This window comes from Tursiops truncatus, chromosome 2, assembly GCF_011762595.2.
Source record: "Tursiops truncatus isolate mTurTru1 chromosome 2, mTurTru1.mat.Y, whole genome shotgun sequence".
Lineage (NCBI taxonomy): Eukaryota > Metazoa > Chordata > Mammalia > Artiodactyla > Delphinidae > Tursiops > Tursiops truncatus.
The window spans coordinates 22,016,728-22,033,942 of NC_047035.1; the positions used below are offsets into that span (position 1 = coordinate 22,016,728).

Sequence of the window (17,215 nt, forward strand, 5' to 3'; positions counted from 1 at the left end):
ATCCTCAACAAATATTAGCAAACCTAATTCAACAATACACAGATAGGATCATACACCATGATTAAGTTGGATTTATTCCAGGGTTACAAGTATGGTTCAACATATGCAATTCAGTCAATGTGATACACCACATTAACAAAAGAAAAGACAAAACCACATGATTAACTCAACAGCATAGAAAAAGCGTTTGACAAAATTCAACATCCATTCATGATAAAAACTCTCACTGAAGTGGATATAGAGGTAACATATCTCAACATAATGAAAGCTATTTATGACAAACCCACAGCCAACATAATATTCAATGATGAAAAGCTGAAAGCCTTCCTACTAAATTCAGGAACAAGATAAGGATGCCCACTCTGATTACTTCTATTCAACATAATATTGGAAGACCTAGACACAGCAATCAGACAAGAAAAAGAAATAAAAGGCATCCAAATTAGAAGGGAAGAGGTAAAACTGTCACTATTTGCAGAAGACATGATACTCTATATAGAGAACCCTAAAATCTCCACACAAAAACTATTAGAAGTAATAAATGAATTCAGCAAGGTAGCAAGATACAAGATTAATATACAGAAATCAGTTGCATTTCTTTACACTAACAATAAAATATCAAAAAAGTAAGAAAACAATCCTGTTTAAAATCACATCAAAAAAATATTTAGGAATAAACCTAACCAAGGAGGTAGCTATACTTTAAAAGTATAAGACATGGATAAAACAAACTTAAGATGATTCAGAGAGGGCTTCCCTGGTGGCGCAGTGGTTAAGAATTCGCCTGCCAATGCAGGGGACACAGGTTCAAGCCCTGCTCCAGGAACATCCCACATGCCGCCGAGCAACTAAGCCCATGCACCACAACTACTCAGCCTGTGCTCTAGAGCCCACGAGTCACAACTACTGAACCCACATGCCACAACTACTGAAGCCTATGTGCCTAGACCCCATGCTCCACAACAAGACAAGCTACTGCAATGAGAAGCCCGCACAACACAACGAAAAGTAGCCCCCGCTCGTCACAACTAGAGAAAGCCCGCACAGCAAGGAAGACCCAGGGCAGCCAAAAATAAATAAATTAAATAAATAAATTAAAAAAAAAGATTCAGAGAAATGAAAAGATATCCCATGCTCTTGGATTGGAATAATTAGTATTGTTAAAATGGCCATACTACCCAAAGCAACCTACAGATCGAATGCAATCACTATCAAAATACCCAAGATATTTTTCACAGAACTAGAAAAAATAATCCTAAAATTTACATGGAATGACAAAAGACCCAGAATTGCCAAAACAATCCTGAGGAAAAAGAATAAAGTTGAAGATATAACCCTTCCAGACTTCAGACAATACTACAAAGCTATAGTAATCAAAACAGCATGGTACTGGCAGAAAAAAACAGATCAATGGAACAGAATAGATAGTGCAGAAATAAACCCACACACCTATTAATCTACAACAAAGAATATAAAAGAATATACAATACAGAAAGGACAGTCTCTTCAAGTGGTGTTGGGCAAGCAGAACAGCTACATGTAAATCAATGAAATTGTAACAGTCCCTCTCACTATATACAAAAATAAACTCAAAATGGTTTAAAGACCTAACTATAAGATATGCCACCATAAAACTCAGGAAGAGAACATAGGCAAAACATTCTCGAACATAAATAGTAACAATATTTTCTTAGATCAATCTCCCAAGGCAGAAGAAATAAAAGCCGAAGTAAGCAAACGGAACTTAATCAAACTTAAAAGCTTTTACACAGCAAAGGAAACCATCAACAAAATGAAAAGACAACCTATGGAATGGGAGAAAATATTTGCAAACAATGTGATCAACAAGGAGTTAATATCCAAAATACACAAACAGCTCATATAACTCAATATCGAGAAAACAAACAATCCAATAAAAAAATGGGCAGAAGACCTAAGGGAGGGTGGAGAGATAAATTAGTAGTATGGAATTAACAGATACAAACTAAATAGATAAACAACAAGGATTTACTGTATAGCACAAGGAACTATATTCAATACCTTGTAATAACCATAATGGAAAAAACCTGAAAAAATTACATATATATAACTGAATCACTTTGCTGGACACCTGAAACTAACACAATATTGTAAATCAACTATACTTCAAATAAAAATTAGGTGAAACCTGATTATAATTTTATTTGGTAGGACTGAAATATATCAGTGCTTTTTATATCTTGAATGAATGCTGTAATTATGCAGTATACTTTACAAATAAGACTTCCATTAGGATTAGCAAATTTGAGATATAAGATCTTTCCTCTCAACTTCTGTATTCTCAAAAACAGCAGTCCCCAACCTTTTTGGCACCAGGGACCAGTTTCATGGAAGACAATTTTTCCACGGACTGGGGAGCGGGGGTGGCGGTGCAAGGGGGGGTGTGGTTTCGGGATGATTCAAGCACATTACATTTATTGTGCACTTTATTTCTATTATTATTACATTGTAATACATAATGAAATAATTATACAACTCACCATAATGTTGACAGGAGGTGGAGCTCAGGCGGTAATGCAAGCAATGGGGAGCAGCTATAAATACAGATGAAGCTTTGCTTGCCAGCCACTCACCTCCTGCTGTGCAGCCTGGTTCCTAACAAGCCGCGCACTGCAATGAAGAGTAGCCGCCGCTGGGGGCAACTAGAGAAGGCCGGCAGGCGGCAACCAAGACACAATGCAGCCAAAAATTAATTAATTAATTTTTTTAAAAAAGTAGTACTTACATAAGGAGGTAACAAGTCCTCCTAAAATAGTAAGAAGTATTAGTATAACTTTTCCGGCTAATGGTCACCCGACTATTAAATGAATTACAAATGTTGATGGAATCATAATTTTATATAATACATAAAGAACACTGATTTCCTGTGATTTTTTTTTTTTGTTGTTGTTGTTCTTTTGATGCTCCCAAACAAGCAGCTGTGCAGCGAACTGAGAAGCAACTGATATTCCTCAACTATGGTTTCAGGGGCATACAAGTTTGACATTGTTTTGCTTTGCCTTTTGAGGATAAACTCCCTCACTTGTCCAGACTACATTCCATGTCTCTGGAAATTCCTAGGGACAAGAAAATTAGGTACTGTGAGCTCTGCCTTCTAAACAGAGCATTCTCTGTTCTGCGTGAAATGTTGATATAAAGGCGAGATTAGCTTGGACAGAACAGGTCAAAAGCCTACTGAGTTGCAGTCCAAGACATGGACATTTTCTGCCCCGCTTCCGCAGCGAGAGGCCATGTGACTTGGTGTGTCACATGCCAAGTATTTCAGATGTTAGTATGTCCTGACCACGTGGAGTCACTGAATTTTGGCAATATTTTTAAAAACCGGGAAAAGTTGTGCGATCGTAATCCCGGTTATCAGTGTTTCGGGTTGGCGGTGGGTGGGGTGGGGTGGCATTTCCCCCACCTTGAAAAGTCATTTAAAGTACGTGGGACAGTAGAGGCCGGACCTTTGGGGAACTTAAACCCAGAGACTTTGTAGCTTACTGATGGAGAGAACTCATACGGCTTCAGGTGTTATTAATTCTGGAATGTGTTTACGGGGAGCCCAAATCAGCTTTCATCCCTTTTAGGAACTCGTACACAATTCTGCAAGCTAAAGGCCCATCCTAGGGAAGAGGTGCCAACGCCTCGGAAATCGGAATCTGAGTCGAGCCCGTTCTCGGAGATGACTCCGCATTTGAAACTTCCCTCAGTCCGAGCGCGCCAGGGCCAGGAAGCTGGGCCACGTGACCGGCCCTCCTCCGCGGCCATTCCTAGCGGGGCAACAGCCGGCGCCCCTTCAGCATTTCGTATCCCCTCCACCGCGCGACGGCGCATAAATGCCCGACGGGAGGCGATCCCAGCTAGCTCTGGACTCCTGTGTCACCAGAACTCACGCGTTTTCCAGCAATGCTTAGCAAGTTCCTCATCCCAAAGCAGGTGCAGGAGACTTCCGCCTGGGTGCCGACCACGTGATCACGCGAGACTTGGGGAGACAGCGGTCCAACTTCACTACTTAAGTCCCCGGGCCCTGCCCTCACAGCAGCCTCCATTGTGCGTGACGACGCGCGGCGGCCTCCGCCCCGGCGCGCCTGCGCACGCGGCTCTCGCGGTGTCTCGCGCTCAGGCCCGCCCACCTCTGCCCCCGCCCCTTCCGCCCCTCCCTCCCCCTCCGCCCTGTCTCTCGGCGGCAGCGGCGGTGGCGGCGGCTCGCGCAGCTTGTTGGCTCACTATATAAAGGGGAGAAGCGGGCGGACCGGACGGCTGGAGCTGCAGCCGGTGGCGGCAGCGGCGGCGCGGGGAGCGGCGACCGGTGGTGGTTTCCCTCCTTGGTGCGGGGTGGGGAGCGGGCAACGCCCCCCAGGACCCCTGAAGGGTCGTGGCCTTTTTTTTTTTAAGGGCGATTCTCGAGTTTTTAGCTCCGAGGACTGCTCTCCTCCTCTACCTCCTCTCACCGCTCCCCTCTCCTCCGTCAGGATACGATTTTGTTTGAAAAATTTTTCCCCCCAATTTTGCGGTGGCTTGGGTCACCCTCCGGGTGTTCTTTTTTTGTTTGTTTGTTTTTGTTTTTATCTTTTCTCGGGGTTGCCCCCCTCTTGTTTGTGTTGTGTGTGGAAATGGCGAACTCGGCAAATACAAACACCGTGGTAAGGACGTGGTTTGGTGGCCGGCGGGGGCTTCGTTCAGGCGGCAGCAACGGCCGGACCGGGCGGGGGCGGGGACGGCCGCGACTCCCGGCCTCGACTCTCTTCAGCCGCCCGCGCGGCCGCCGCCGCCGCCGCCGCTTCCCGCCTCAGGCGGAGCGGGCCGGTGCGCCGGGCGGCGGGCGCGGGGGGGTGCCGAGGCTCGCGGCCGCGGCGGCGGGGAGGGCGGGGGCGCCTGCTGGGCCTGGGGCCGCCGCGGGGCGGTTGGGCCGGGGCGAGCGCGCGGCCCCGGCCCCAGACCCCGGCCGCCAGGAGGGAGGGCGGGAGGGGCGCCGCCGCTTCTCCCCGAAGCGGGCCCGGCCGCGCCGGCTGGAGGAGGGCTCCCGGAGCAGCCTCAAAACAAAAACCGTGTTTGGGGAGCTGGGCGAATCCCCAAGACCCACCGCGATCCACTTTAACGCAGTGAAAGGTTAATGGCTACTTTGGGGGTTACTTTGGGCGTTTTGGCGGTTGTGCTTAAAGAGCCTTCATTGGGGCCATTTTATGTTTTAAAAAAAAAAAAAGGACGAAGGTTGAAAAGCACTTATCTCGGTTCCTTCCGAATCGGTAAAATGGCGAAGGGGAAGCAAAACCCCCATCGTATCTTCGACTAGCAAAAGCACCAAAACAAACAAAGCCTACAGTAGTGGTCAAAGTGCCCCGCTTTCGCCTTGAAATTTGCCTACTTCTCACCGTTTGTCCCTTTTTTCTTACTTGCGATCACGTAGGTTTGCAAAAAGCAGTCACATAAATAACCTTTTCAGTCACCAACGCAAAATGTGATCACTAGCCCACCCCACTCTCTTATTTTTATTATGACAATAAAACACTTTTTTGCCCGGTCCCAAATGCAGACAAGCCCACGGCAGCCCGGCTCCGTACCGTTGACGACTCGGGTCGATCCATCATGGCTGCGGCCGCTTACCCTGCTTTTCAGTCCCTGAGCCTTGTGGTCCTCCTCCCTTTGGCTGCCCTGTTTATATAGAGCCATTGCCGCTCTCTAATATAGACTCTGCCAGGATGGGAAGGTGCTTTTCAGGCCTACGTCACCGCCTCTCCATTTAAACACCAGATCCGGCTTTAAATAGTGAGAGCTGCTGAGAGCGGGGCTGGGAGGTGCGTGCTCCCGAGGCGAGAGGCTGGCGCGTGCAGAGCTCAGTTTATTACTAAATCCTTTGCGTACACTGTAATTTCGTGCCCAACCGGGTCTGCTTTTAGAGCCCCAAGTTTTTGTTTTCATACAGCAGCTGGGATTTGCGGTCTTTGATAGGGGAAAATAGACTTGCCATCCTCTTTTATTTTTATTTTTTAAAGAGAATTTAAGCTCAGATGTCTAATCGTTCTTGTATTCAGAAGATGCATGCATTATTGTCGGTAATTTTTTTTTTGAAAAGTTTTCTACATTAATTGTTAGCTGTGGAGGATTTGATTTTGGTAGTGTTTTGTTTATCACGTATTCAGGAAATGTTAGAAATATAGCTCCTAATATTTCATTATGTTTTCCTATAATAAATATTTGAGATACGAAGCTTTTCAAAGAAATAGTAAGTGCCTGAAGCTTCGACGTAGGACCTATGTCTACAGTACATTTATGGATCGGGGAATTGTGAGTAATTTGCTTAGTGGAAACTGGGTATTAAAATTCTAAGTAGACGGTGTTTTTGCTGCATTGGCTGTTAATGTGATATCCAATATAGAAATTAATCCAACTTATTTTCCAATATTGTACCAGGTACTAACACTTTTGAAAGAAATCCTTTAATCATTAGATAATGACACTAATGGCCCTTTAATTTACGAGTTTTTAAGTTTGGAATATCTGGTTTTTGAAAACTAGGACAAACCTAAATTAATGTGTATTTCATAAAAGGCAAAAACTTTGGCTTAAGTACATTTTAGTATTCTAAATAATTCAGAAATTGCTTATTTCAAATAATGCCTGTGTACTCACATACTTTGAAAAACGTCAGTATTTTGCGCGCTTTTTAACTCTTGAACAATTTTAAATTGCGTATACTTCATGAATAATACACATTTCCCTTTCTTTAACTATAGTGCATATGAATCCATTAAGTGGTCAAGTTGTGGGTTAATTAAAACACAAAAGCAAAATCTTAAAGCAAGATTGATTCATTAAGTAGGGAGTGCCAGAAGAAAGCACATTGTACCTATAAATGTGTGGATATCCAAGCAGAATATTTTTAGGGATGACCGACTTCAGAAACACCAGAACAACATCTATTTTGCTGGAAAAATAATTTATATCGTCAATTTGAGATTTATACTACCAATTTAAAATTACACTGTATCTTTATAATGCCTTGAGTCATTGGTTTTAAAAAAACACTTTATAAATGTATTTTTGTAATTCAGTAGTTGAATTGCCATAGATAAGGTGATACCCATAGTCAGATAGACTTTCCTTTATATATAGAATCAGAATGCTAACATAAGGAGGCACTGTAGAGATGCAGAAATCACGTGAATAATTTTAGTTCATAGAGGCAGATTTGGCAAAATAAAAAGGTGAGTGAGTGGAACGGCAAAGGTGAGAAACTAGATACATGAATTGTTTTTCTGGTTGTAATGAAAAGGAACAAATAGTTTTTAATGGTTGAGGTAAGTTGTATAGAGGAACTCATTATTTATATTTTTGCCTGGACAAGGACACATAAGAGGTTTCCCCTGTGATAACAGTATTGCTGGGAGAGATGCTAATGAAACATTTATTTATGTTTGAGGTTTGCTTATGAGAGCAAACCCTTGGTTTTATTGGGTAAGCAGTAATTTTTAAGCAAGATATAAAACACAGATAATGACAAAGTATTAAAATAAAAAGGCTGTTGATCTTAGCTCTGTGTGATAATGGATAAGATTTATAGCAAGGCATCTCTGGTTTTACACTCTGACAAGCAAACTTCCTTTTGTCCATTAAAAATAGGATGTGGGTTGGGCAAAGTCTTCCGTCTCTTACCTTTTGGTTTTTAAAAAGTACTTTATGCTTTTAAAGTGCTTTCACATCTATTCTCATTTTATTTTTCTGGCAACCTTCTAAAAGCAAGCTTCCCCCCAAGTAATGCCAACAATAATAGTTACAATAATAATAGTTTAAAAATAAATATCGAGGCTGCTTATAGTTCTATTCCATAGCATCATCTGGGCAGTAGTAGGAGAGAAATCCTGGAAAAGAGATCATTGTGGCTTGTTCCTCTGAGACTTTGAGACCTGTTATTGTGGTTATATGAACAGCTTGATGGTATAATTTAAAGGTACAGACTGGGTAACAAAAACTAAAATTAGGTGATTTTTAAATTTGAATACTTATTAGGTTGCAAATTATTACCAGGCAAATCACAGGACATAAGTTTCTGTTAAGACAGCGATGACGTTAGGAGATACAACGGGTTAAACCAAGCAAGGAATAATAAAAACCAGACATAGCAACCCATAAAACTATATCGTTGGATATAGTCAAAACACATTAAGTGTTTTGACTATAACAACATGGGTAATTACAACTGGAAACTGTATAGACCTTGTATCTGTGACGATCTTCTGTATATGAATTGTATTAAACAGTCGTAAAACCTTTATTAAAATATGCAGTCATCAAATAATTCATTTTAACTAAGGCAATTGATGTTTATGGGAATGGCCATACCTTTAAAGTTACATCTTCTAAAATAAGTTTTAGAGAGTTGGAAAAGGGACTGTTGTATTACATTTGTTTTGAATTTGTGAAAATGTTATATATTTTAATATGTGAAAAGCAGTGTTTTTTAGCAGTCTTTTATTTTCCCTTTAAAGCCTAAATTATACAGATCTGTGATTGAAGATGTAATTAATGATGTGAGAGACATCTTTTTGGATGATGGAGTCGATGAACAAGTTCTGATGGAACTAAAAACTGTGAGTTTGCTGCTTTTTTTTTTTTTAACATTCTCTTCAGTCAGAAACTATACTCCATAATTTTGCCATATGATGACCATTTGACTTCGTTGCAGGAAGCAGTATAGTTATGTGAAGGGTGCTGGTTTTGAATCCCAGCTCTACCATCCATTCTTCCTCTGACGTTAGGCAAACTGCTTATATTTCAGTTTCCTTATATGTGAGATGAGAATTAGTAGTACTTACCTTTTAGGCTTGTTTTGAGGATTAAATGTAATGACTATATAAAGTGTTTAGCAAAGTGCCTGGCAATAGTATTAGCTATTATTAATGGGCAGTTAATATCCATTTATGTTTTAATTACTTGACATTCCTGTAAGGTTTTTTTTTTACTTTTTCTTTTTTTGTGGTCTTAATGCACTGGTATTCTAAAATGTATTTATGTTGTGGAGATTAAGTGCTTGATAAATTTCATGTTCTGGAGTCCGATTCTCTATGTGGGCCAAATATTTGGTTTACAATGTATTCTAGTTTGGGAGCTGCTTTTCTGCCTCTTCTATTTACTTGGATTTAAGCAGAAATATATAGATACTTTTATTTAGCATTTGTGTTTTCTTGATGGTGTAATGACTCATGAAATCATGGAATATTTTTGCCTTACTGCTCAAAACAGTGGTTCTCAAAATATGATCAGTGGACTTCCCCACAGGCTCTTTCAGGGGTCCATGCAGTTGGACAGATGCCCAAATCTGAATAATCATAGTATGTTTGTCATATTTCCAGTAAAAGCTGTATTCCATGAAAAAAATGACCAGTTAAACTTGCAACTCAAATGTACAAGTGCTTTTCCTTGAGATAACTGTTCCATATGCAGCAGAAGGGCTTTATGCATGCTTCCCATTTTGATGTACCAAATATTAAAAAGATGTTTACGTAAAGGTTGAGATGAGATCATTGTTGATACTAAGACATGCAATTGTTTGATATTCTATTCATGATATTCTATAATGAAATGTGTTAACATATGGCATGTCTGCATACTTCACTGAACTCATATTTTCCATTTAATCGAAGAGTTTGAAAAGTTAATTGGTATATGGTTTCAGATTGTACATTGCAGCTACCTGTTAAGAAACCATCACTTAAAATACTTTTTCCTTTCCCAACTACTTAGCTATGAGAAGGCAGATTTTCTTCATATACATCAACGAAAGAAAACTGAATGTAGAAGCAGATATGAGAATCCAGCTATTTTCCTTTTAAGCCATTTCTCACGAAATTTTTTTGGAAGATATGGTTATTTTCATTGAAAGTATTTATGTTAACATGTAATGGATACGTTGTTTTTTCTTTTTTTTTCTTCTTTACTCCTCTGGATCTTATTTTTTAAATGGAAATGCATTTCTTTTATTTATTTATTTTATTTTACTTTTGGCTGTGTTGGTTCTTCGTTTCTGTGCGAGGGCTTTCTCTAGTTGTGGCGAGCGGGGGCCACTCTTCATCGCGGTGCGCGGGCCTCTCACTATCACGGCATCTCTTGTTGCGGAGCACAGGCTCCAGATACGCAGGCTCAGTAGTTGTGGCTCATGGGCCTAGTTGCTCCGCGGCATGTGGGATCTTCCCAGACCAGGGCTCTAACCCGTGTCCCCTGCATTAGCAGGCAGATTCTCAACCACTGCGCCACCAGGGAAGCCCACGTTGTTATTTTTAAATGTCAACATTAAAAAAAAATCTTATTTAAAATTTCATAAAAGTTCATTGAGGTCCTCATTAATTTGTAAAAATGTTAAAGGACTCAGACTAAAAAGTTTTAGAACTGCTGGCTTAGAGATTGGGAATTGAGCTCCTTTAGAGCTATGTATAAATAAGTAATCACAGTTAATGAATGCTAAGGAACATTTGTTGTGGTCTTATTTATCCATTCAACAGAGGTGTGGAGGCTGCAATTTAGCAACTTACTATTTTAAATAAAGCAAATCTCACCTGTGTTGTGGTGATAAAATATATCTTAGAATGTTGCAGCATCTGTGGGCAGCTTCTATAGAATTTTCAATATGAATCTGCCCCTGTGAGGAAGGGAAAATATAGGTTTGAATGAGATGAGGAAATATTTATTTACCTTGTGAGAAATGTAATGGTTACTGAAAGTGAAGAGTAGGTATTTAAAAATATAAGTGAAGGAATGCCAACTCTGAGACATGAGTTGGAAGAATAGCAATATAAACTACTCAAACATAAAGTATCTCAGGGATATGAATAAGAAGAGAATAAGCTTATTTTGATTCCTTCATGTTACATGTAATGAATATTTTATAAATATGTTATACCCTTATAATGGTTGTCCTTGTAGATCTGTGATCTTATGTAGAAGGTACAGCATTTTTAGGTGCAAAAAATTAGTCCCAAAGGCTTTAATTTGTGGTACGTCAGACTAGTGGTCAATCCAAGTTGTTATCTCCTCTTGCTTTTCACAGAGTCTGTTGATATTTTCCTACTGGTCCCAGTTAGAATCAAGGTGTTCTTTCCAAACAGAATGAGCTATCTTTGAGACCAAATAGCTCCACCTGCATTTTTAGTACATAAGACTTTATACATGTATACACGTATATACAGATATATGTACATATAATATAGTATAATAGTATAAAAAAAGTAATATCTGTGTTTTATAGGTTATGCACTGATTTTTTGTTTAATGCTTAGTTTTCTGTGACAAAATTGTGACTTATGCAACTTTGAATCTCCAACCTCTACCACAATGCCTGGCATATGTGGTTGGCATTCAGTAAATACTTAATTAAACAAATTAATAACACGTTGCTCCAGAATCTAACTGAAAAAGGTAGTTTAATGTTTTTGTTGTTTTTTAAACGGGGCATACTCTTTTATTCTGGGTTGTAGCTGAATTTAAATATAAAACTGGTAGACTGAAATGAGTTTGTTATTTTAATTCTCTGCACTAAATTTCTTCAGGATCTCATTAGAATTTCCAGAATGTGCCCTAGTTTTAACAGTCTGACAGCCAGCATTATGCAGTAGAACTTTCTGTGGTGATGAAAATGTTCTATATCTGTGCTTTCCAGTATGCTAACCACTAGCCACATGTGGCTATTAAACACTTGAAATATGGTTAGTGGAACTGAAGAACTGAATTTTTATTTAATTATAATTAATTTCACTTTAAATCACCACGTGTGGCTAGTGGCTACTGTATTAGACCTTGTAGGTTTGGATATTCTTGCTAATGAAAACTAACAATATTTCATATTTTAAGCTTTATAAAAGACTGTCATTAGTTCTATCCCCTTTCTCACCATTTTATAGTATTTCACAAACTTCTATCAAAAGCTTCCAAACGGCTGTGAAGGATACAGTGGTGTATTAGATTATGAATTAAGATGAGTAATGAGAGTGCCTGTAATTTGAAGTTCAACTAGATAATTCAGAAAGGGACCTTCTACATTAAAATAATTCAACCTGATTCTTGAGGTTATCTGTTAACACTGTGGGTCTCCTTTAATGTATGAACTGTGGGAGATAGAAAAGATGCATAAAGCACAATGTTGGTTTTCTTGCTTTTTTCTCTAATTGAAGTGTAATTGACCTACAACACTGTATTAGTTCTAGGTGCACAACATAGGGATTCAGGATTTCTATACATTAGAAAATGATCACCACTTGATTTTCAATAAAGCTATATTTGAATGTAAATTGTGTTTTAGATTGGTAAATGACTATGGGTGGAAATGACAGTCTAGAAGTCCTCTTCAAAGTAAGTGATAAAATTATCCTGATTTCTAAACTGTCAGACCCACCCCTATCCAAATAGCAAGTACAATGGGAGATAGAAAACATGGCCTCTCAATAAAACAAAGTGAGAAGAATTCCTCATTTGGAGACAAATCTGAAAAAGTTAATCTGCCCCTAGATCTGTTTTTTCATCCTTGGCACTACTGACATTTGGGACCTGTTAATTCTTTGTTGTAGAAGGCCAGTTATCGTAGGATATTAGCAGCATAACTGATCTCTGCCCACTAGATGCCAGTAGCACCCCTTAGTTCTGACAACCAAAAATATCTCCAGACATTGCCAAATGTCCCCAGGGCAGAAGGGGAAAAACTACCCCTGATTGAGAACCACTATTCTAAGTATACTCTAGTTGTATATAAATACTTGAACCATAAGTTGAACGATGATCTACTGTTCTGTATCATTTGGCCTTGGGGAAAGCTCTGTTCCCCAACATCATTTCTAAAGAGCCCAAAAATTCAATTGTCTTATGTTTTATCCAGGAGCTAGTTGTTTTTGTGAGAGTAGGAGAATCCTTTAGAATTTCTAGCCCAGCATACTGCCAGGGAGCAGTAGATCTGGTAACGTTTTATAGATCAAAAAATGGAATAAATATGCTTTGACAGATCATTTAGCAAGTGGTAGAGACTTGAAGCTAAGCCTTTTGTCTCCAGATAAGGAAGGTACCAGAGTTATGACTAGACCTGCTGTGATAGCAGCAGTACAGTTTAGAGATTAGAACTTTGGACCAGAGCTGGGATTATGGTGAGGAAAGTGAGGGCCTAGAGTCCAAAATTTAAACTTTAAATTTAAAATTTAAAGGACATTTACTCTTCACTCTCAGGGTCCAGCCCTGTTGAGTCAGATTGCCTGGACTGTATGATGGTTTTGCCTGCTGTTAGTTGGTGATCTTGGATAAGGTACCTAACTTCTTGTTCCTCAGGTTCTTTTTCTGTAAAAAGGAGATAATAATAATGTCTATTTTAAAGAATTTTTGTGAAAAACGAGTGTACACGGAAAGTACTTAAGTGCACATTAAGAATTCAGTGTTAGTCTAGTAAACATCATGGGCATAACATGATGCATATCCAAATCATTTTGGGAACAGAAAATGAATTTTCTCCATGTCTAATTCCGGAGACCTGGCAAAGATTGTTGAAATAGGACTGCCAGAAACAATAGCTATGGTGTTGGGGGGAAAAAGTACTATAAAAATGTGGAGAGAAGAGTTCTTCCTATTTTCTAAGCTAGCTAAATAAATAAATACATACATAAATAACAATTCAGTATTCTTGGTAGTCTTTAGGGGTATTAATATGATTACTGTTGCCAAAACAGTATTACATTATTTTAAACAGATGATATTTTAAAAATAAAATATTTTGATAAATTATTTTAAAATGAAATTGAAGAGAAACAGAAAACATTCAACTAATTTGAACTTTACATTATTTGATATTATAAGCGTAATGCTAAATATTTGTATGGTATTATTCTTGTATTTTTCACATTACCTAGAGCAGTATTTGGTACTTAGTAAATATGGATTCTCAGTGGCCCACTACTCCAGCATCCCCTTGCTCCCCCAGAAGCAGTTTGAAATGTGTGGTTCTGTGTTTGCTTGTTATAATGACTAATGGGCATCTTTGGCATTTAGTAGGCTAGAGGAGTGTTGTATTTCATGTACACTTCCTGTGGTAATACCCTGTAAATAAAGAGTTATTCTGCCTAAAATGTTGGTAGCATTTTTATAGAGAAACTACCTTAGAAAACAAGTTCGTTTTCCATTCTTTTTGAAATTAATATTAAATTTCTGATAAGTTCTTAGTCATTTTGTTAGGTTATGAATAAGACATAGTCTCTACCCTGAAGGAGTTCATACTTTAATAGAGAAGGTAGACTTAGTGTGAAAAGTGTACCAATAGAAATATCTCTAAGGTATAGAGGCAGTGAGCGATTTCTTCGCGGCTATGTGACTTTGCATTTGCATTCTTTGGGGAATTGTGTGGGAAGACTGTCAGTCATAAGGAGTAGTTTACGAAAGTTTAGACAGGAGGTATGTATGCTATATTTAGGGAACTGCAAGTAGTTTGGAAAATAGAGTGCAAGTTATAGTAGCAGTTGGAGAAGTTAACATAATATTGCATTAAGGAGCTTGGTCTTTAGAGTGAGAAGGATTCTCTGGGGTGCTAGTTAAAAGACAGAGTTTTGGACTTCTGCTTCAAAGAGTCTCAGTTGATAGGGGTACAGTCTGACATTTAAAAAGAAAAATTTGATTACATTTACCAAAAACTCTTAAATTAACTTTTAATAATGCATTAATGGGTTGCAGTCTGCAGTTTGAAAAGTATTGGTTTATACTTAAAGCAGTGGCTTTCACTTTAGTGTACATCACAATAACCTGGATAGGTTATTAAAACAGATTCCTGGCTCTAGCTCCAGAGTTGCTGATTCGATGGGGTGGGGCCTTAGAATTGGTATGTCTAACAAGTTCCCAGGTGATACTGATATTATTGGTCCAGGATCACATTTTGAGGACTACTGATTTATAGAGAATAGATTGGAAGCACAAGTTTCCACTAAAATGTAGGCTCTGTAAGGACAAAGATCTTTGTCAGATTTGTTCACTGTCTGTTCTCAATGCCACTAACAGTGTCTAGCTGGGAGATATTCAATAATTATGTGTAGAATGTATGATTTGAAGCAGGGAGCTCAATTAGCTTAGTCATTAACACTTTGCAATAATACTGATGGGAGGAAGGGACTTGAACTGGGGCCATTATAGTAGGGATAGATTGGAATAATGCTTTGGAAAGGAAATTGACAATAATGATAGGGCATTGGAGTGCATTCTGACTCACAGATCATTGACTTGGGAGACTAGGTGAGTAGTGGTACGCAGCACTTAGCACATAATGTGTATTTGTTAATATTTACCATTGTCATGGAAGCTTCATTAAAGTGATGGGTCAGGATTGCAGTGGGAAGACCAATTGGAGGTGATAAAAACTGAAGCTTTAAATTTAGAAAATTATGGTTTAAAGACCTGTTTCTTTCTTTCTTTTTTCTGTTTCTTTCTTTTTTTTTAATATTTATTTTTATTTTTGGCTGCGTTGGGTCTTACTTGCAGCACATGGGATCTTCATTGCTGTGTGCAGGATCTTTCCTTGCGGTGCTCGAGCTCTTTGTTGCAGCACGCGGGCTTCTTTCTAGTCATGGTGTGTGGATTTTCTCTCTCTAGTTGTGGCACACAGGCTCCAGAGCACATGGGCTCTGTAGTTGTAGTGCATGGGCTCCAGAGCGTGTGGACTCTGTAGTTTGCGCCATGCGGACTCTAGTTGCGGCGTGCGGGCTCAGTAGTTGTGGTGCGTGTGGGCTTAGTTGCCCCGGGGCATGTGGGATCTTAGTTCCCTGTCCAGGGATTGAACCCGCGTCCCCTGTGTCGGAAGGCGGATTCTTTACCACTGGACCATCAGGGAAGTCCCTTAAAGACCTGTTTCTTAAAGCATTAATTAATAGTACTTTTTGCACCTTGATTTTGGCCTACAAGAAGCGAGGTTTTGTTTTGTTTTGAAACAGGGAAAAGAAGTGTAAACAGTTTGGGTGATAACTGGGAGGCTTACCTATATAGCCTTACTATATAATACATTTAGAGTGTATTTTAGAGTGTAGAGTGTATTTTATTCAGTGTCTGAGCCTATTTTGTATTGTGTGTTATGCTAGGTGCCCACTTTATAGAAATGAACCAGACAAAACTTGGGCTCTCAAAAAGTAGTTTTTTGTTACCCTAGGAAGAACCCTAGCTGTTTTTAGTCTGGGATTTGCACCGACTTAGATTTACTAGCTGGAAGTTCGTTTAGAAGTAATCTAATTCAGCTTGTTCCCTTTCTAGATGAGTAAAATGCCCAGGGAAGACAAATAATTTGTCCACCAAGCCGTTTAGTGGCCAAACCAGGACTAATTGGGTTCCTGACTTCTATTGTAATGCTTTATTACACAATTAATACCACCACTACAATAATTGTAATACCTAACATTTATTGATGACTGACTTTATGCTAGACTCTGATAAATGTTTTACATGGAAATCTTATTTACTCCTCACAACAACGCATGAAATAGATACTGTTACTGTCTCTGTAAGAATAGTCTTCAGGTGAGCCTAAATACTGAGACTGCTAAGGGAATGGTTGCTCTGGGGAATTAACCTTTAGTTTAGTTTACTTTTTCGCTAAATTGTTAGAGATGTGCTGGAATTGTTATTAACATGTAGATCTAGAATTTCTAGAACAGTTGGAAGTGTCAGCAGTTTATAAAAATCCCTGTTAGTATGGCAAAGGGAGCTTTTTGAAGGATCTGATAGAAGCCTTACATGAGCTAGGCAATATCCCAAGAGTAGATCCTAGGGGAGAAAACAAAGTATCTGTAGATCCTTGTGTACAGAATGACTGAATTAAATTTTATATGTATGTTTAAGGAATGGTTTATAACTTTCTTGGGCAGTTTTTTTATAAGGGCTCTATAGATTGAACACTAAACCTTGTAGAGAGGAAATGTGTGTTAGGGAGAAGGATGGAATAGTTGTAAATATTTTCTTTTACTTCCTTGTTTTTGCCCACTTTTGATTTTTTTTTTCCCTTCATCACAGAAGCTGTCTAAGGGAGAGATGAGAAAATAGAAGTGGTTAAGCAAAAAAGGATTGTCAATCCTTGTCATAATGAAAGAGGGAAGGGAATTTCAAGAAGTGTGGAGGGTTGAGAATACCTCTGAAAGCATATTAGGCATTGCTGTTTCTTTTTCCTTATGTAGGGTTGGACAGATAGAAAGGTAGGGTTTTC

At 39.1% G+C, this 17,215-nt stretch overlaps 1 protein-coding gene across 2 annotated transcripts in view; it reads left to right on the plus strand.

The window, feature by feature from the left end:
• Positions 1-4,223: 4,223 nt before the first annotated feature.
• GTF2A1 (general transcription factor IIA subunit 1) overlaps positions 4,224-17,215 on the plus strand; it is a 46,197-nt gene continuing 33,205 nt past the window's right edge. The window contains exons 1-2 of one of the 2 annotated variants that reach the window (XM_019919822.3): positions 4,224-4,664; positions 8,508-8,609. In XM_019919822.3, coding sequence (XP_019775381.1) covers positions 4,635-4,664; positions 8,508-8,609 — 132 coding nt within the window. In that variant the 5' untranslated portion in view covers positions 4,224-4,634. Of the gene's footprint in view, positions 4,665-5,752; positions 6,307-8,507; positions 8,610-17,215 lie in introns of those variants that run through there. The other variant, XM_019919817.3, reaches the window with a different exon arrangement.